General features: G+C 38.8%; 1 protein-coding gene across 11 annotated transcripts in view; it reads right to left on the reverse strand.

The window, feature by feature from the left end:
* Positions 1-16,290, reverse strand: part of EPHA5 (EPH receptor A5) — a gene marked incomplete at its 3' end in the record, with an annotated part of 325,147 nt that extends 308,857 nt beyond the window's left edge. For 10 of the 11 annotated variants that reach the window (XM_079919474.1, XM_079919472.1, XM_079919473.1 and 7 more), the window contains exon 1: positions 15,392-16,290. In XM_079919474.1, the coding sequence (XP_079775600.1) occupies positions 15,392-15,572 (181 nt within the window). In that variant the 5' untranslated portion in view covers positions 15,573-16,290. Of the gene's footprint in view, positions 1-15,220 lie in introns of all 11 variants that reach the window. The other variant, XM_079919475.1, reaches the window with a different exon arrangement.
* Positions 16,291-17,210: the final 920 nt, after the last annotated feature.

Genomic DNA, 17,210 nt, shown 5'->3' on the forward strand with positions numbered 1-17,210 from the left:
GTATCACTTCAGTGATATTGTATTTTATTTTACGCCCATTAATTACTAACATCCTTTCTCCTTCCTTCATATCAGAATCTCACTTGTGTTTAGAGGGGCAATGTGCCCAGCACCAGACAATGGCTCATAACTGGCCTTACCAAATAATGATCATTATGTTTCTATAATCTTAGCCTCCACTGAACTGGGGGCCCTTGTTACATAAGTCTGAAATCTCCTTGTCAGCTTCTGGGAAAGTTTTGCTGTCCTAGCTGAAGGAATAGTGCAGCTGACATGATTCTTGGCTCTTCTCTTTCCCTTTTTCTTGTTCTGAACTGGATGTGATGCTTGGAGATGCATCAGTCTTCTTGCAACCATGAGGCAATAGGCTTGAAAGTAAGGCCAAAAAAGTCACAGTGATTCCTATCCTGACATCATTAAGCCACTGAACCCAAACCACCAGACATCTACCCTGAAACTTCTTTCTCAAACATTTTTTTAACCCCTCTACATTGTAAGTCACTGTTGGATAGTTTTTCTATTATCTTCAACCTAATAAATCACATGTAATACAAATAGTATGTAAAAAGGAGAAAGTCTAGCTCACTGCTTTAACTTCTATTACAGTTCTATGGACACTTGCAGTGAATGAGCGTTCATTCGTTCAACAAATGTTTATTAAGCATCTACTTAAGTACAAAGTATTGTTCTAGGCCTTGGGGATGCATCAGTGCATAAAATAGGAAGTATCCTGCTGATTGTTCAACCTTCCAATTGCTTAGCTCTAAGAGTAGACACTTGCTTGAATTTGCATTACCTGTGAAATAATCCTTCTGTGTCCCCCAAGTCAGACTCTCTTAGGGTATAATTATCTGAATTAACATTTGACACTCAGGGATATATGGGAACACATTCAAAATGAAGATAAAATTATGTAGGAATATAAAGGGGAAATATTAATCAAAGCATATACTTTGAGGATCAGTTCTGATATCAATGGCTCTATCATTGACTACATATCAAACCATAATTAGAATAATTTTGGATTTTGACATTTGTTTTTACAATTCTCTAACATTTTGTATGTCCTTATTGTACACAGTGTTATCTGATAATAATATACATTACCTTTAGCCTTAGCACATTTTCATATTGTCCTTGAGATTAATAATAGAAAACATTTATATAGTTTTATATATATATACATATATATATATATATGTATCTGTACTTTTAGAATATATATTCTAAAAGTACAGATTCCCAGGTTCTAAACTTACAGATTTCCACAGGACTTGCTTTAATGAATTTTGACTCAGTGGGTATAGGAGGCTCCAGGCATGGTATATTTAACCATGTTTTGAGGTTGGCTCTGATGAGTGCCTCTGGGTTAGGAACCACTTGTTCAAAGTAAACTTTACTAGATATTATAATTAGTTTTTAGCTAGATTGTTACAAAGCTACAAGTCAGGATCATAGCACACGGATCTTCTATACAACATTCCTTTTATACTTTAACACAGTGGTTTTCACACTGAGCCCACAATGGCACCTGTGGTTCTAAAGAGATAATCTCAGAGGCACAAGCAGATGAAGGGAGCAAGGAGGTAAAGAAAGAGCCAGGAAGCCCAATAACTCTGTTGTTATCTGCTTCATGTATTGGGCTTCCACAGTGATGAGAGGAATTAGAGGTTTTGAAACTTAAAAAAAAAAGGAATTTGAAAACCATTTTTAACCCTTTGTCCTTGGCTTTCAACAGTGACTTACATAAGAACCTATTAGCTGGTCACAGTGTTGTTTGTGTTTGAACAATGTCATGAATAATAATTCTTACCAATTTTCAAAATATACAAAACTGATTTTCATCTAATAGGTTCTGACAGGTTTTCTGTCAGGAAATGAGAACTGTGTAAATCAAAGCTTATACTTAAGTTTTCTATTCAATTGCTTTAGCATTAATGATAGTGAGATTTTCTTGATATAAATTTTCCATGTCCCCATATACTTTGCTTATATTATTCTTATATTAATTGATTTTCTTATAAAACATGTGGTTTTGTAACAAAACATGATTCCTTCCTTGAACAATTGTATATGTAAATAAAATACAAATCATAATACTTAAGTACATTTAAATAAATATAATCTGTAGATAGTGGGTGCAACCAAGAGCTTCTGCATCAAACACACCTGGTTCCCAACCTATCAATTTATTTGTTGTGCAACCCAGTGCAATTTACTTAATTTCTCCCCAGCCCCATCTCCCACTAGTAAACTGAAATAATATCCAGCTCACAGGGTTATTGTGAGAATTAAAGGAGATTATGTGGTAATAGTTTTCAGAGCAGTTATCACTATTATCCCTCCCATATAGAAGAAAAATTCAGTTCAAAGAATTCTTAGCTCAGTAGAATACAATATTAACCCACTGACACTTCTCATATATTTGTTAGAATTTTTAGAGTAAATAAAAATATGTTCAAAAGGGATAGTTAATTAAATATACTAATCAGACACTGGGTAGAATTAAACACACTAACCAGACATTAACCAAGCTATACTTAAAAAGCCATTCATCATTACATTTTAAACTTTATTCTTTATAAATCTATTTTTTAATGTTACTCTGTTCACATGGTTGATGATATCCATTTTCCTGCTCCTTTCCCTGCATTATTAAGAATTCCTACCAAGTTGTAAATCTAAAGTGCTTCATAAAGTAAGTGACAGTCTAAATTATCCAGGAAATCTAGAACAAATGAAAGAGTAAATCCATCCCCTCCCCAGAAATTTAAACCATTAAGAAACAGATGTTTTATATTAATTGTTTTTCTAGAGATAAATTTAAGTCATTCTTAAAACAGAAAAAAATATTTTATGTTGGCTGATTGTGGCTCAAGTCATGAATTCTGAGAACTTATCATATGAAAGAGGGGGAAAACAGTAGTTGATTAAATCACAAAAAGATAGTGACCACAGGATATATCCTATTTATTTCTTAGTGGTTTGGCAAACTTCAGTAGAACTTTCCTCTCATTGATACCTTTGTTAAATATAAAATAAAGTATTTTACTGCCAAATTTCTTGGTATTAATTTGTTTTGGTGGGCAAATCATACACTCTTTTAGTTGGCAAAATCTCCGTTTAGAAAAGACTCTATAATACCAGAGATTCTGAACTCTATTAGTTATGAATTTAGGACAAAAGCTACATAGGCTCTACCAGGAAAAAACAGTAATGTGGTGAGACTGGGTGTGTTTAAAAGCAGAAACAAAACAAGTTACTTAATATAATTTATTCCTTAAAAGTAAATTTACAGGGCATAACGTACTTCACTGATACATATGGAATATCAGGTATTGGGGTTACAGACAGGCAAAGCTTTTTTCATACTGATGCATTTGGTAAATGCAAAAACAGAAAACCTGCCAGTTTTCTTGGAATCAACTTGCTTTAGTTGGCAAATCATACCAAATAACTCTTAGTAGGGATGTCTCAGTTCAGAAGAGAGCTTTTTCTCTGGTTAACCTTTATTTTTTACGGCGATTTCTATTCTTATCAAATTATCAAAAATGTATAAACAAGGGAAAACTTGATTCCAGCCCAGGGTGATATGCTACACACGGAAAAAGAATGGGCACAGAATACTGGGGAAATTGGGGAGGGCTCTTACCCTGTATAACTTAGGCATAAGATCAACGTAACCTAGGTGCAGGAAGGAGCTGAGGGTTTCCTATTGAGCACCCAGAATCCAACTGTGCTGAGAGAAGGGCTCCTCCACAGAAGCACGGAGTGCAGACATGGAGGGAAGCAGCAGGAGAGGTGGGCCAGGAGCAAATCACTGAGTGCTTTGTACTCTGGCCCAAGGAATTTAGATTTTATCCTGAGGGTACTGGAAAGCCATTGAAGGGTTTACCCAGGGAGTAAACAAGGGCTGCTTGAGCAACTGAACTGAAGTCAAGTGCTTTTCTTGTGATATTTCCATATACAGTAAATATTAGACAGTACTCACTAACTAATGTCGAAAATTTAGACCCTGCTAAATGTCAGAGTGCCAACCCACACTACTTTTTAGCACGTGGACTATTTAACACTTATATAATGCTTCCTGTGTACCAGAACTTTTACAAAACACTTTATTGATATGAACCTAATCTTTACAACCCCGAACTGTATGAATATTCCCATTTTACAGAAAAGAATGCATAGACACAAGGAGGTTTTCTAGCTTTCAGCGTTTTCAGCGTTTTCAAGTTCACACAACTCTAAGTGGTTCAGCCAGACCCCAGAGCCTGTGCTCTTACCACTCTGCCTCACCGCCTCCTAAAGTGGAACGCTGATTCTGCAATCATGAGACTTTGGCTTTGAAACCAGTTCTGATTTTTTACTAGACCAAATTTTCTTGTTTCAGTTCCTTTGTTTATAGCAATGATTTGTCTAATCTACCCTACAGGTTTTTATGAGATTCTCGTGGAATAAGGTAGGTTAGCACATTTTGTAAACTACAAAGCATTTTAATAACATAAGCTACATAAAAGTGATTATAAAATATTTAATATTGCCATGTATATAAAGAGAAAAGAAAGCACCCAAGAAGTTGCCTTGGATAGGAGACTAAAGGTGAACACATTTTCTACTCAACCCACTGAACGTTTCAGTACCTTCACTTGTTACAAAAAGTAGTGTTGCCTAAAAATTATAATGTCTGAGTTTAAGGCAAAACTTTATCTCAAAACTGCCCTCTCTTTCCAACAGAGCAAGGTGTAGTGATCAGCCACAAACAGCACTTCGCCGAGAGAGTTTCTGAACGGGATTACAGATACACACATCTAGGTCTAGCGTGTAGCCTGGGCTAGAGATTGAGAACTGGGCTGCTTATACATGAAAGTAACAGAAAACAATTTAAAAACTAAAAAATACATGGCCTCAAATTAAAAAGACATAATGTGGAGGAAGAGATCTTGCCTTGTGCTAGTGGGCAATGAAGAGGGGAGATGTCAACATGGGGCTCAATCAGTGTGTAAAAGCCCAATGACAAGAAGCGGATCAAGTATTTAGTGAGAAGGAAAAAAAAAAATAGAGGTATGAGTGAACATGAGAACAAATATCTTCAGGACTCCACATGAATTTTTGTATGCACTTTAACCGTACTTCCCACTGTCTGTGGAATGAGCCATTATTTGGATGGTGAGGGCAAGAGTGACTGTGGACATCTGAAGGACTTTAGTCAACAGTCTCCCCTTGTGTAGAAGAGTTGAAGAGAGCAGTGCTGGAGTCAGACTGCCTAGGCTTGAATGCAGATTTCTACCACTTTTGGATGGGTAACCTTGGGCAAGTTATTTAACTGTTCTCTTCCTCGGTTTCCTCATGTGTAAAATAGGAATAATATATAATAATAATAATACATATTTCCTAGGCTTGTTTTGAGGAAAATGAATCAGTATACATGTAAACCACTTAATGTTTGGCACGCAGTATGTCAATAATGAATGTTAGCTATAATTATTGTATACAGGTGGGTGTACTCATGCACGCAGATACACACATACATTTCACAAGCAGATCTAAATACAATACATTCTAAACTTCCTTATACCTGTTTATGTTACCTACATAAAAAAGATAAGCTTTCACAGAATTGTATTAAAACCTTTCTAAAAATGTAAAAGCTCAGTTATATTTCCAAGTAATATTTTAAAATCTGAATATAACTGAGCAGATGAGAAAATCGTATACTTTAAACCAAAACAGAGGTGTCCAACTATAGTGTCAGATATATGTTTCAGGAAACTTCTAAGGATTTAATTCTCCCAATTATCCACTTTCATAGCACCATAAAGGTCATTTAAATATATATATTATATATTATATTAAATACATATATATAAGACTTACTATGCCAGTACTAAATATCCAAAACATTTGAAATATCTCTTGATATGTTTTGTGGCTAATAAGAAACTTCTGACCCCTCCTTGAGGCATAATGAGATAAAAGGCAACATTTACAACCCATGATCTTTGTACTGATGATTTTCCCTTTATTTCCTAATCAAATCCCAGTATTCAATATTAAATAATTAGGAAACCAGCAAGAAAATAGGACAACATCATGCGGTTGATTTTTATCTTTGATTGCTCTATGGAAAATTTGCATATGCAATTCTTTTTGTTAGATTATTTTCCTGTCCCAGATTCCCTTTGATCATCCAATGCAAGGAAGACAATAACCTGTGATTCTGAAAGCTTATCTCAAATATCCCACATTTAGTGTGGGGAAACCCCAGGGACTAACATTTGTTGGATACCTGTTTTGCTCTAGGAATTTTACTAAGCAACATACATACTCTGCACATTATTTTATTTTCACAGTAACGCTATGAGTGTGTGTTAACACTTAATTTTAACTATGTGGAATCTGAGGTGGATGGTTCAAGAACACATCACTCACACATAGCAGGGCTCACTTCATGGTCTTTACATGTTCCCATTTTGCACTACCCAGTGAGAGGCAGTTATCGCAAAGTTAATTAAAATTAAGCTATAGGACCCTCAATGACATGGGTCACTTCCATGCCACTAAGGCACCAGCGAAGTGTTCACTAAATCCGTATTTCTGCTACACTTGCAAAACTAAAATTTTTTTGTACTCCTTTCCTTAAGGACTATTCCTCACATAGTGTAAACTTAAATCCACAAAACTGCTGCTCCCGATGCTTCCTTGTATCCTAGTCCTTACCTGGCAAGAGAAGCATTAACATACATGGACTTTGCAGAGCTCTAACCAGCCACACTCCCACAACTTACATATGCTCACCAATTAGAAAATTATCTCATTTTGATTGTTCTCCACAACAAGTATGTGAAGTAGTACCATGCTACAGATACATGAACTGAGGCTAAAAACAATAACACAGTGAGTGTCCACAGAATTCAGAGGTAGTAAATGATGGAGATTAGAAAAAAAGGAAAGAAAACAAAACGAAACAAAAACAAAAAATAACTCCACAAAATACAAAAACACAAAACAAAACAAGACTACTTTCTTTCTGAATTTCAAAGCCAGAAGTTTGGATTTTTTTTTTCTTTTCTCTTACTTTTCTGTAATTCCATACCAGAAATCCTTTCCCTGCTTCGTTTTGCAGGCTTGAATCAAAAAACAGTGGCTCCAAATCTCCAAGATTAAATGGTTCTGTTGTTGTCGTTACTCCTACTCCCAACTTCCAGAAAAATCAAATATGATGGTTTGAAACTAGATATGGTTAAAATCCTTCAGACACAACAGTTCCCAAGTATTTTCTACTTTTCTCAGAAGGCTGGTTGTACCCCTTTTAGGAGACTCGTGACAGCATCACTATACTGCCTAGACTGTAGGGAGAAGACAGACCACTGTCATCTTCCACAAAACAGGGCAGTCGAATCACCTGTCCAGCTAGCAGCACACAGTCCAGGGCTCTGCGTGAAAGCTACAATTTGGCTCAGAGAGAGCGTGCCTGCTGCGGACTGCTGGGCTGAACCGGTGCCAGCCGGACCTACCTGCTGAGTTTGTCTTTCCACAGAAGTCATTGACAAGCATCCTGGAACTGGAAGGGATAGCCAGTGCAAAGTAAATAAGTGAGCTATCTTATAAGAAACACAAAACTGACAGAGATACCTTAAACTCTTGGACTTCTGACTTAAGAATCAAGTGAAAAATATATAACTTGGTTTGCTACGATCTACCCTTTACCGTTAAGGACTGGGTCCCATGATTTATTTAACAGAAGACTATATTGTCTGATCGCCCCAATACTTCCTTGGAGGCAGGATGTATGGATGAGCTCTTACAGGCATGGATGAGCTCTTACCCTCTTATCTTGCTTTGACTTTGCATAAATGGAGTCTCTGATAGGGGAGGGGGGGAAGAAAGAAGAAGGGAAAGAGAGAAAAGGAGGGGTAAAGGGGAAATGAGACGTGACAGGTGAAAATAAGAGTGTGAAATTATCATAAGAGAAAAAAGACACTACCCATTTCTGAGTAAAAGAACAGACTGTATTTTCTCTAAATCGTCCAATACTGAGCCGGAAACATGTTTCCAAGTAGGAACATTTTCTCACAAAGCATATGCGAAGTATTTCAACCCTCCGGTTTTGGCTCTTTGATCATTATTATTATTATTATTATTTTACCAGATCATTTACTTAACAGAGTTATGAGCCCAGTTTAGTTAGAAACAAAGACGTGTGTGATGGATGGAGAAGATAGCCTGGGCAATAGTCCAGCAACTATAACAGAATTAGACTCATCACAGACACTTTAATCCCAATTATTTAATTTGCGAGGTATCTAACGCCACAAATATTTGCCATGACTCAAGAAAACTGTACAACTTACAGAGAAATAAAAGAAAAAAGAACTAAATGGATGAAATAAAATGAACTAAAGATTTATTTTTTTCCATTAGGCTGGGATTTAAATCTTCAGAGTCAGTAAAACAAATATAAAATTAGAATGTGTGTGTGTGCTGGTATGGGATTTTTTAACAATATAAAAAATAAAACCCAAGCGCTTTTATTAATATCAAGTTCATAGTGATACCATCATGACATCCCTCACCACTCTTTCTCCCAGCTTCACCATAGCCGTAACACACAACCCAAAACGTGTCCATGTGCACAAACACAATCCTCAGGCCAAGTTCCTGCACTCTGCTTAATAAATGCACAGCAATTAAAGCCATGAATACTGAATCACCGGAAGATACAGAGGAAAGAATGCATGACCTAGGGTCAACTTCTGATCAACAAAGTTTTGTATATTCTACAATAGTTTAAGAAATAGTTTAAATGATACTAATAAAGTACTACATAAACTGATCAGAACCTAAAGGCTGTAGAACCTACAGGGAAAAAAAAGAAAGAGCTAAAAAACAGTGCTTTAAGAACAGAGCTTACTAGGTTTTCTTTAACTGAATACATTATCAATGAGATTCTAAAGACAAAACACACACTTTTTTTTTAGAGGATTTTGCGGCATTCTTTAAATGGTAGAAATGACTCCTTATGGTTTCTTTAAGTTGCTAAAGATTAAAAAAAAACATTAAAAATTATACCCACTTAAAATGGCAGCTAGTAATAATAAAAGTCATCATGCTAAACCACAGAGTTTTCAAAAACTCCAAGTGGTGCAACTACTAAATTACAGTTTTACTTTATAACTTTGTAACACCTAGAATTCTCATTAGAGATACTCGATGACAAGTTTGAACTTTTAGAAAAAAAAAAAAAGCCAGACCATAAAGTCCCACACATTTCACTAGACACAATTTAAATTATTATGTACCTTACAGCGTTTTTTTCCTTTTCATTTATTTATTTTTTGCTTTACACTAACATTATATAGGCTAAGAATTTTTTTTTTAAGGCTAAGAAATTTTTAAGATGGTAATGAAATAAGTTAAAAGGTAATTTAAAAATCTATTTCTCATGAGATTTGTTGATTAGAATTATGTTTTAAGTCATTCAATTAAGTGTTTTCTATTTTCATTTTAATATGAATTTTAAATTACAGCCATCTCTTATTTTATGGGATTAGAATGAGTAAAGTGAATAAATCCTATACATGTGAAATCTACAGTGTCAATAGAAAAATGTAAATTCCAATCAAGTTTTAATACTCAAGAATACCTGTACCACTACCTATTTGTAATTTGATTTATAAATGGCTATTTCATAGTATAATTTACGGCATCGGTGAGCCTAGTACTTTGGTGGAAAGTTCTTTATTACAACACCTTACATGTTACCAAATATATTCTAAAAAATGAGCTGTTGTTCAAAATTTGGATTTAAAATTCTTAAACATTTTTTCTTGTTCAAAAGTAAATTTTTGTCTTGTTCAAACACTTTAAAATCTATTTCATTAACTCTGAAAAAACAAATGTCTATAAAGGCAGAAACTAAAACAGGAAAAGTAAATATATGATAAAGGGAGACTCCTTAAGCAGTCATGCTGTTTTGGAAGTTAAAAACCAAATACTTAAAAATGGATCATTTACATTTTGATTTAAACATTTTCAATGGAACCAATAATTCAGACAAGATTTTCACAGTGAATAACTATCAAATCTTCCAGTTTTCTAACTGCTATATAATAATAACATAATGATTTGGAAAATGTTATGAATAGAGAATCTCCAGTTATTCATTTCCTATATCAAATATATCTTACTGAATAACCTATTTTGTTTATTATTTCAAAGTTATGTATTATTAAACTTTTTGTAAAAAACATAAACTGTTTAAATCTGTGTTTACAAAGCCTTTAGCACTTATTTTATTTTTTAGTGACTTTTGTATACATTCATAGAAACGTAAGTGTATCATTTAGTCTGGGATAGAACATATGATACATTTTTAATGTCAATTAAAAATACCATTAGGTGTGTTTATGTATACAATAGACTAGGATAACTCCTTTGAAGAAATCACTATCTAACAAACTGATTATATACATTTTGATAAAATAACTAAATATGTATTTACCCAGTAGAGCATGCCAGCAGGAACTATTCTGCTCTATAGATAAATACATACTCACCAGAGATATTAGACCATAAAGAATCACTGAGTCTCTAACGTAACAATTTACATTTTTAGCTCTCATATTGATTTCATAGTTAAAAGTCACTGTTTCTGGAAAGAAAACAAAAGGACAAATACTGCAATCAATTTTAGTGATTCATAAGCAAGGCTGAATATTCAAACTTCAGTTAATTTTGGTGTTTTATGAAAACTATTGTAAAAGTATTTTAAGATTGTTAAAAATGCCATAATCATCTTTGAATAATCAGATAGCTCTGCTGACTTAAGTTCATGTTATTCATTAGTAAAATGAAATATATCTGCTAATTTAAATTGAAAAAATAAAGTATAAAGAATTCTCATTACTTTTACAGTAGCTATTTCTTCAAGATATTAACAACACAATTTTCTTTGTTAAAAAAGTTGTTTGACTCATAAAAGGAAAAATAACTATAGCTAGTTAACATAATCATGCACATTACCTTTGACTATTTTTACAGTCAAAGGTAAAAAGGTTTCTTCCAAATGAAAGAGAAATAAATTGGTCACTCAAGCAAATACATAAAAAAGCACACCAAACAAAGGAGATTCAAGTGGTCAAGTCAATAAACAAAAATGTAGTGAAAATAACTAAAGCATACTCATTTTCTCAGCAGTAGCAACACTGAATAAAGTCTAATATTTAATTAAATAGACTAGGGCTGTTTTGTCTGTAAATAGCTATATCATCTCATTTTTATATTTCATGTGGAAACACTCTCAATGGTCACATTTTGTAAAGCAGAGTATTAATAATACAAATAATGGCAAGTAATACATTTCTAAGCATAAAAAATGAATCTTTTCCCATACCAATTATATCCTATGTGAACTTACATAAAGAATTAATAATATTTACAAGTGACAATATTATAATACGAATATTTTCAATCAAAGGAGAAATATCCATTAGAAATGCAGAAATTGTTCAATCTCTTCCCTGCCCTAAATGAGGAAATGAAATCCTCTTACATGTCACCCTGACACCCAAGAAGATCTTTGTCTACCTCAAAAAAACGGCTTACAATTTTAAGACCCAACCCTCTGCTCCCCATTCATGGTTTATAAAGCAAAAAGCCTAAACTCATGGTGGCTTCCTAGTTCCAACAATCTATGATTCAAATAGGGGTAATGGCTCTCTTTTTTTCTTCAGTAGTGTCCTGGTGAGGGAATAATTTTACTGTCCTTTTTCCATGGGGTCCTGCCTCTTTATCTAAAAGGAAATGAATTACAACCAGATGACAAGGCCACACAACAAAGCCATTTGGTTTTACAAATCTATTATGTCTGTCGTCCAATCGTTTTTATGGGCCTGGTCCTATTATAAACCAAGAAAAACCCTAAAACAAACTTTCTTCCTTTTCTTTCTTTCCACTGAAAACATTTACAATTTTATAATTGTTTTTCAAACAGTTTAGCCCCCCAGTTTTTCCCCTCATGTGGTGTTTTTTTTCTCCCTCAGAGTCCCTCTATTCCACTTTCTCCAACATACAAAACATTCAGAGACAAGAAACTGGACTTTTCAAATACAAACTGCTGACAACTGTCAGAAGCACTTTACTGGGACATTACTGACTGTAGCTCAATGAATTTAGCTTGATTCACTGCGGGTGCATCATTTTCAATGCATAGCTGTTCAGCAGTAATTGGCCAAGAATCCCTACTGCGAAAAGCACTTGTCAAATAATGCTTGTTTACAAATATATCTCCAGACAGCAAAAAGTGGCAGTTACTGAATAAGTTCAGGGCCACCTCCAATATTCATAACAGTGGACATGCTCCCTTTACTTATTAAATCTATTAAAATTTTCACTTGTTGATACACTTGCTAACATTTGTCCTGCCTGATCAGTCTTAGACAATTTTTTTGCTTTACATATGCCTTGGAATTATTTTACAATAAAAGTCTTGTATATTACACTGTAGTTCAAAGGTTTCTTCCACATGTTATTTATGCCTAATGTGTGTAATAAGACAACTAAAGATATATTTACATTATCCTAGAATTCAGGCTAAAGAGTAAATTTTCCTCGTCTATTATCCAATGTATTCTAAAATTCATTTCATATCAGTCCAAGATTCTAGACACATATTTGACTTTTTCTGTTCAATTCTGCTTATTTATGTCTACCAAACTTAAATTTTAAACATGACTGGAATACCAATTATAAATGTAAACTCACATTTATTTCTATCTGCCTTGAAAATTTTTTTCTCACATAATGGGAGCATTCATATCATACACATATATAATGTATATACACACTATAGTCTGAGAAATTACTAAGCATCTATAGCTTGCAGAAAGCAAAGTATAGGAGAGCAAGTTATTAATGGAGTCAGTGCATACATAAAATCTTTCTGCCCCGATCTTCCAAAGTTCCTCCAAAAACAATCAAAAACAAACTTAAAATCTCCAATCTGAATCTTTAAATAAATAAACAAACTGACTTCTGTTACAAATACCTTATATTCTTGTTCTTTGATTTAGAAGAGCAGTATCATGGAGAAACAAAAAGAAGAGAACATAAATATTAAAGGTCTGGGATGACACTAATGGAAAGATGGAAACTGTTGGGCAGAGACAGGATGAATGAGAGGAAGTGTGTGTGTGTGTGTATAAATTTTATTTCTAGTTATGTAAAATAATGAAGTTACAAAATGTACCCCAAACAACAGACACGCTTTTACTTTTAGCGTCTTCAGAACACTGGCTGGTAAAGTACCGCTCATTGCAGGTTAGACCTCGGCAATCCCCATCTCACTGAAAACCAAGTTTTGCTGTGTGTACCACTAGCTGGGGTAAGGACAACACAATCTGTGGGTGTTAAGTCTGTAATATCAGCCAGTCTACCTTCCACAAGACTCCAGCTCCGCTTACAATATGAGACCGATGCTATTTGCTTGCTTCCCTCCACCTCCTTTCGACTCTTTCTCCCCGCACAGTCTCGACCCTTGTTTCCATTTAGCGCCACCTTCCCTGAGACTTCATTTCTTCCATTCTCTAACCAAGAGCTACTACTCCCTTTCACCTCTACATAAGCCCCTTCCCCCATCACACCTGGAAAAAAAAAAAAAAAAACTGAAACATAAAGGAACACACAAAAGGATAAATTATATTACTACTACTATTACTCTTTAAACCCAAACCAGGATGCCCCTTTTGGTGGAATAAGACAGTTAATGAAAGGACTCCTAACCCTGTCATAATCCTCCGGACTTCTAACATAATGAATCTAACATGAGATGTCAATAAAAGGACTACGACTTCAGAAAATACTTTCTCAACTTTGTCGGGAAGGTAAAAAATGCAGACTGCTTGTGTTAAGCATGGGAGACTTTAGGTAGGTAAATAGATAGGTGGATAGATCTATCTACATGTAATCCTTAAATCAGATTTTTTTAAAAAAATGTAGGGGTTAAAGAGAGAAATTCATGGGGTGGGGTGAGGAGTCTCGATCTGCCCTGCTTTTCACACGGTTCCTAGGGAGCTGGCAGCACTCCCAAACCAGCACAGCGGCTTCTCCTACAGCCAAGACACAACCCGTGCAAGTCACGAGGACACACAAGACTCCGCCGTTGCTGCTTCATCTTTCCGGTCCGGCATCCCCTGCCCCACGAGTGGAAGGAAAAATTTAAGGTTCTGTGCCTCACTCGAGGCATCCGGAGCCCCGAATCGAAACCCCAACCTCGCAGTCAAGAGGGTAGGGTTTTCGATGTGTTCGTGATGGAGCTGACCGATATGAGATGCTGCCCGCCGCCCCCCCTGCCACCACGCATTGGGCTGTGCCCTTAAGCTCGGTCCCGGCGTGTAAGAGGAGCTAGCGCGGCAGAGCGGACCCGGAGGCCGAGGGCGGCGGGCTGAGGGGCTGAGCAGAGCTCGGAGAGCCGCGAACGCCGCGCAGGTGCTGCTCCCGCGCCGACCCTGCTCTCCCAGTGCAAGGCGGGGACAGTCTTCTGGGTCCGGAGCGCAGGATTGGGGGTGGGCAGGAGAGTGGGGACTCGAGATTCCGGAGCGGGGCTATTCTTTCACGGAAACATGGAAAGACCTGACCCGGTGGATGCCAGTAGCGCCTTCCCGGAGGCGACACTCCCCTCCCCCCACGAACCCTCCGCCTCCCGCGGCGTCCCACCTTCCCGCCTTCTTCCAATTTCTCCTCAGTACGATTATGAGACCCCCAAAGTGAGCGACACCAGCACAGTGTGGAGCACCTTCCTTCCTTCGCCATCTCCCTCCCTCGAGAAATAAAAGCTCTTACCACCCACCCCAGAATAGCAGCGGGTGATGCCCTAAATAACAGCTCCCAGAAAGCACTCCCCTCTCCCCCAAATAAAAGCATCCAGCTACCCCCACTGCCTCCAGTTTCCCATCCCCGGCCTCAAACAACGGTTGCGAAAAGCCCCACCGCTCCCGAGATCCCTGCCACTGCTCTTCAAACAGTTCCCACTCTTTCAAGCTCGAAATGTCACTTCCCCACGCGCTTCAAGTGAGACCCAGCCGCACCCAGCCTCCGGGCGCGGGTCTCGGAGCCCTCTTTCCTCCTGGCTTCCAACTTCCCAACCCCCCCAAGCAGCCTGTGTCCACAGGCAGGTTCCGCGCCCAGCACTCCGCAGCTAATGTCAAACAATGCAAGCAGAGACGGCGGGATGCGAGCGAAAAGGCTAGCGAAAGCGGACGACAAATGTTGGTTCGAGAGGAGGGGTGCAATTTCACCCGCGGCAGCCGCGTCCGGCGCGCCCGGGCCCGCGCCTCCAGGCCCCGCCTCGCCCCTCCGCCCCTGGTTGCCGCGGTCCCCACCCCCACCTCTCTACCTTCGTTGCTGGGGCTGGCCAGGAGGGTCCGGAGCGCGGCGCACAGGAGAAGGCAAGTCCAGAGGGGGGCCCTGCGAGGTGCGGAGTAGCAGCCGGCCAGAGACGCGGGGGTGCTGGGGAGGTCGTCGCCGCCGCCCGGGGGCCGCCCGCGTCCCGCAACCCGGGGCCGCGAGCTCCGCATCTTCTCTTCGCCGCCTCCGCCGCCGCTGTCCCGCGCCGCTCAGTTCACGGCTCCCGCCTCGCGGAGGGGGCGAGAGAGGCTCGCGCTTGCTCCTCGTTCCCCGTGGGCTCCTTTGCCTTCTGGCTCGCGGCTCGTCCAAATGCGGGAACCAGGGATCCTCTGAGACGGCTGAAGTTTGCTCCCGGCTCCCTACTCCCTCCTCTACACTGGGGTTAAATGAAATACTAGTTACGGTTGATAGTGCAGTTCGGGACCGGACTCTCGGGTGTCGAGAAGGTCCCGCGTCCTGTTCTTTACCTCTTTAGACTTTTAAGGATGGGAGTCTTTTAAATGCCACTGGGGGAGAGATAAAGGCTCCTTTTCAGTCTTCAGGGCTGAAATGGACGAAGGTAAGGAAGACAAGGCATCTTAAGAAGAAATCCTCAATAAAAAGAGGAGAAAAAAGCAGGGTGGCTAAGGAGAAAGGAAGAGGAGTTGAGAAAATATAGGGTGGGGAAAATACGAGAGAGGCGAGCGGAGGAAAAGACCCAGAGTTCAAAGAGGCCGGCAGAAGGGAATAGCTGTGGGCTGAGCCCTGACGAGGGAAGGACTGGCGGCGGCTAGCGGGCAAGAGCGCGGAGCCCTGCGGCGGCGGCAGCGGCGGCGGCGGCGGCGGCGGCGGCGGCCCGGAGCTGCGGCGGTTCCCGGTGCTCGGGGAGGAGGTGGTGTGTGCGCCGCTGGGCAGGCGAGCTCGGAACTGCACCGCCACGGCGCGCTCCTGCTGAGTCTGAAGCTCCGCGGTCTCCTCTGACTGCCCGCTCTGCGCCTCCCACCCTCCTCCCTCCTCCTCTTCCCGGCTCCCCCCGCCCTCTGCTGCTCGCAGCCTCGCCAGTGAGAATCTACTGTAAGTGTGAGTTGCTTAGACGAAGTCACACACCCACGGAGGGAAGTAACCAGGAGGCTGCCGTGGCGAGTGTTGCCTAGCGTTCTCCGAGAAAGGCGCGTCTTTCTCCGAGGATAATTAGGGCGAAGAATTCTCCTGACGACGCCTGCGAAGACCCGGGCTCCCGGGAAGCTGAAGGGAAATCAGACCTAGTTGAGCAGCAAGCCCTTAGAGGAGCGGGTCCCTTGTTTGGCATATTGCCTGCTGCCCATCACAGGCTTGTGGCATCAACAACCTTGCCGTCACATAGCCAAGCATTCGTAGGCTGTGCTAGTCCGTGGCTAGTTTCTTAAATACCCTTATTGCTCACTGCTACTGACCCTTTCTATTCTTCCAATATTTTGGCGGCTGGAATGAAATAATTAGTCAACATTTTCTTCAAAGTAAATGGTAGAATTTCTAAATATAGAAACGTTAGCTATGATTGCGATTTCAGGAAGTCAAAGAATTTGGCAACTGAGAATTGTGGTGTTCCTGTTACTTTAAGATGTGATGATTTAATTAACTAATTTCATTGATGGAACGTTTTATACTTTAGAAATGATATGATATGCAGATATATGAAATTAATTCCAGTGAAATTAATTGCAGGATATTTTTAATTAAATTCGTTTTAAAGTCGTATTCTGCTGCATTGAGAGACACAAATAATTAAGAAAAACGGTTTAAAACAATTAACTTCCCATGTTTCACCCCTATTATGTCTTCCCTTGCTT

This window comes from Stenella coeruleoalba (genome assembly GCF_951394435.1).
Source record: "Stenella coeruleoalba genome assembly, chromosome: 4".
Lineage (NCBI taxonomy): Eukaryota > Metazoa > Chordata > Mammalia > Artiodactyla > Delphinidae > Stenella > Stenella coeruleoalba.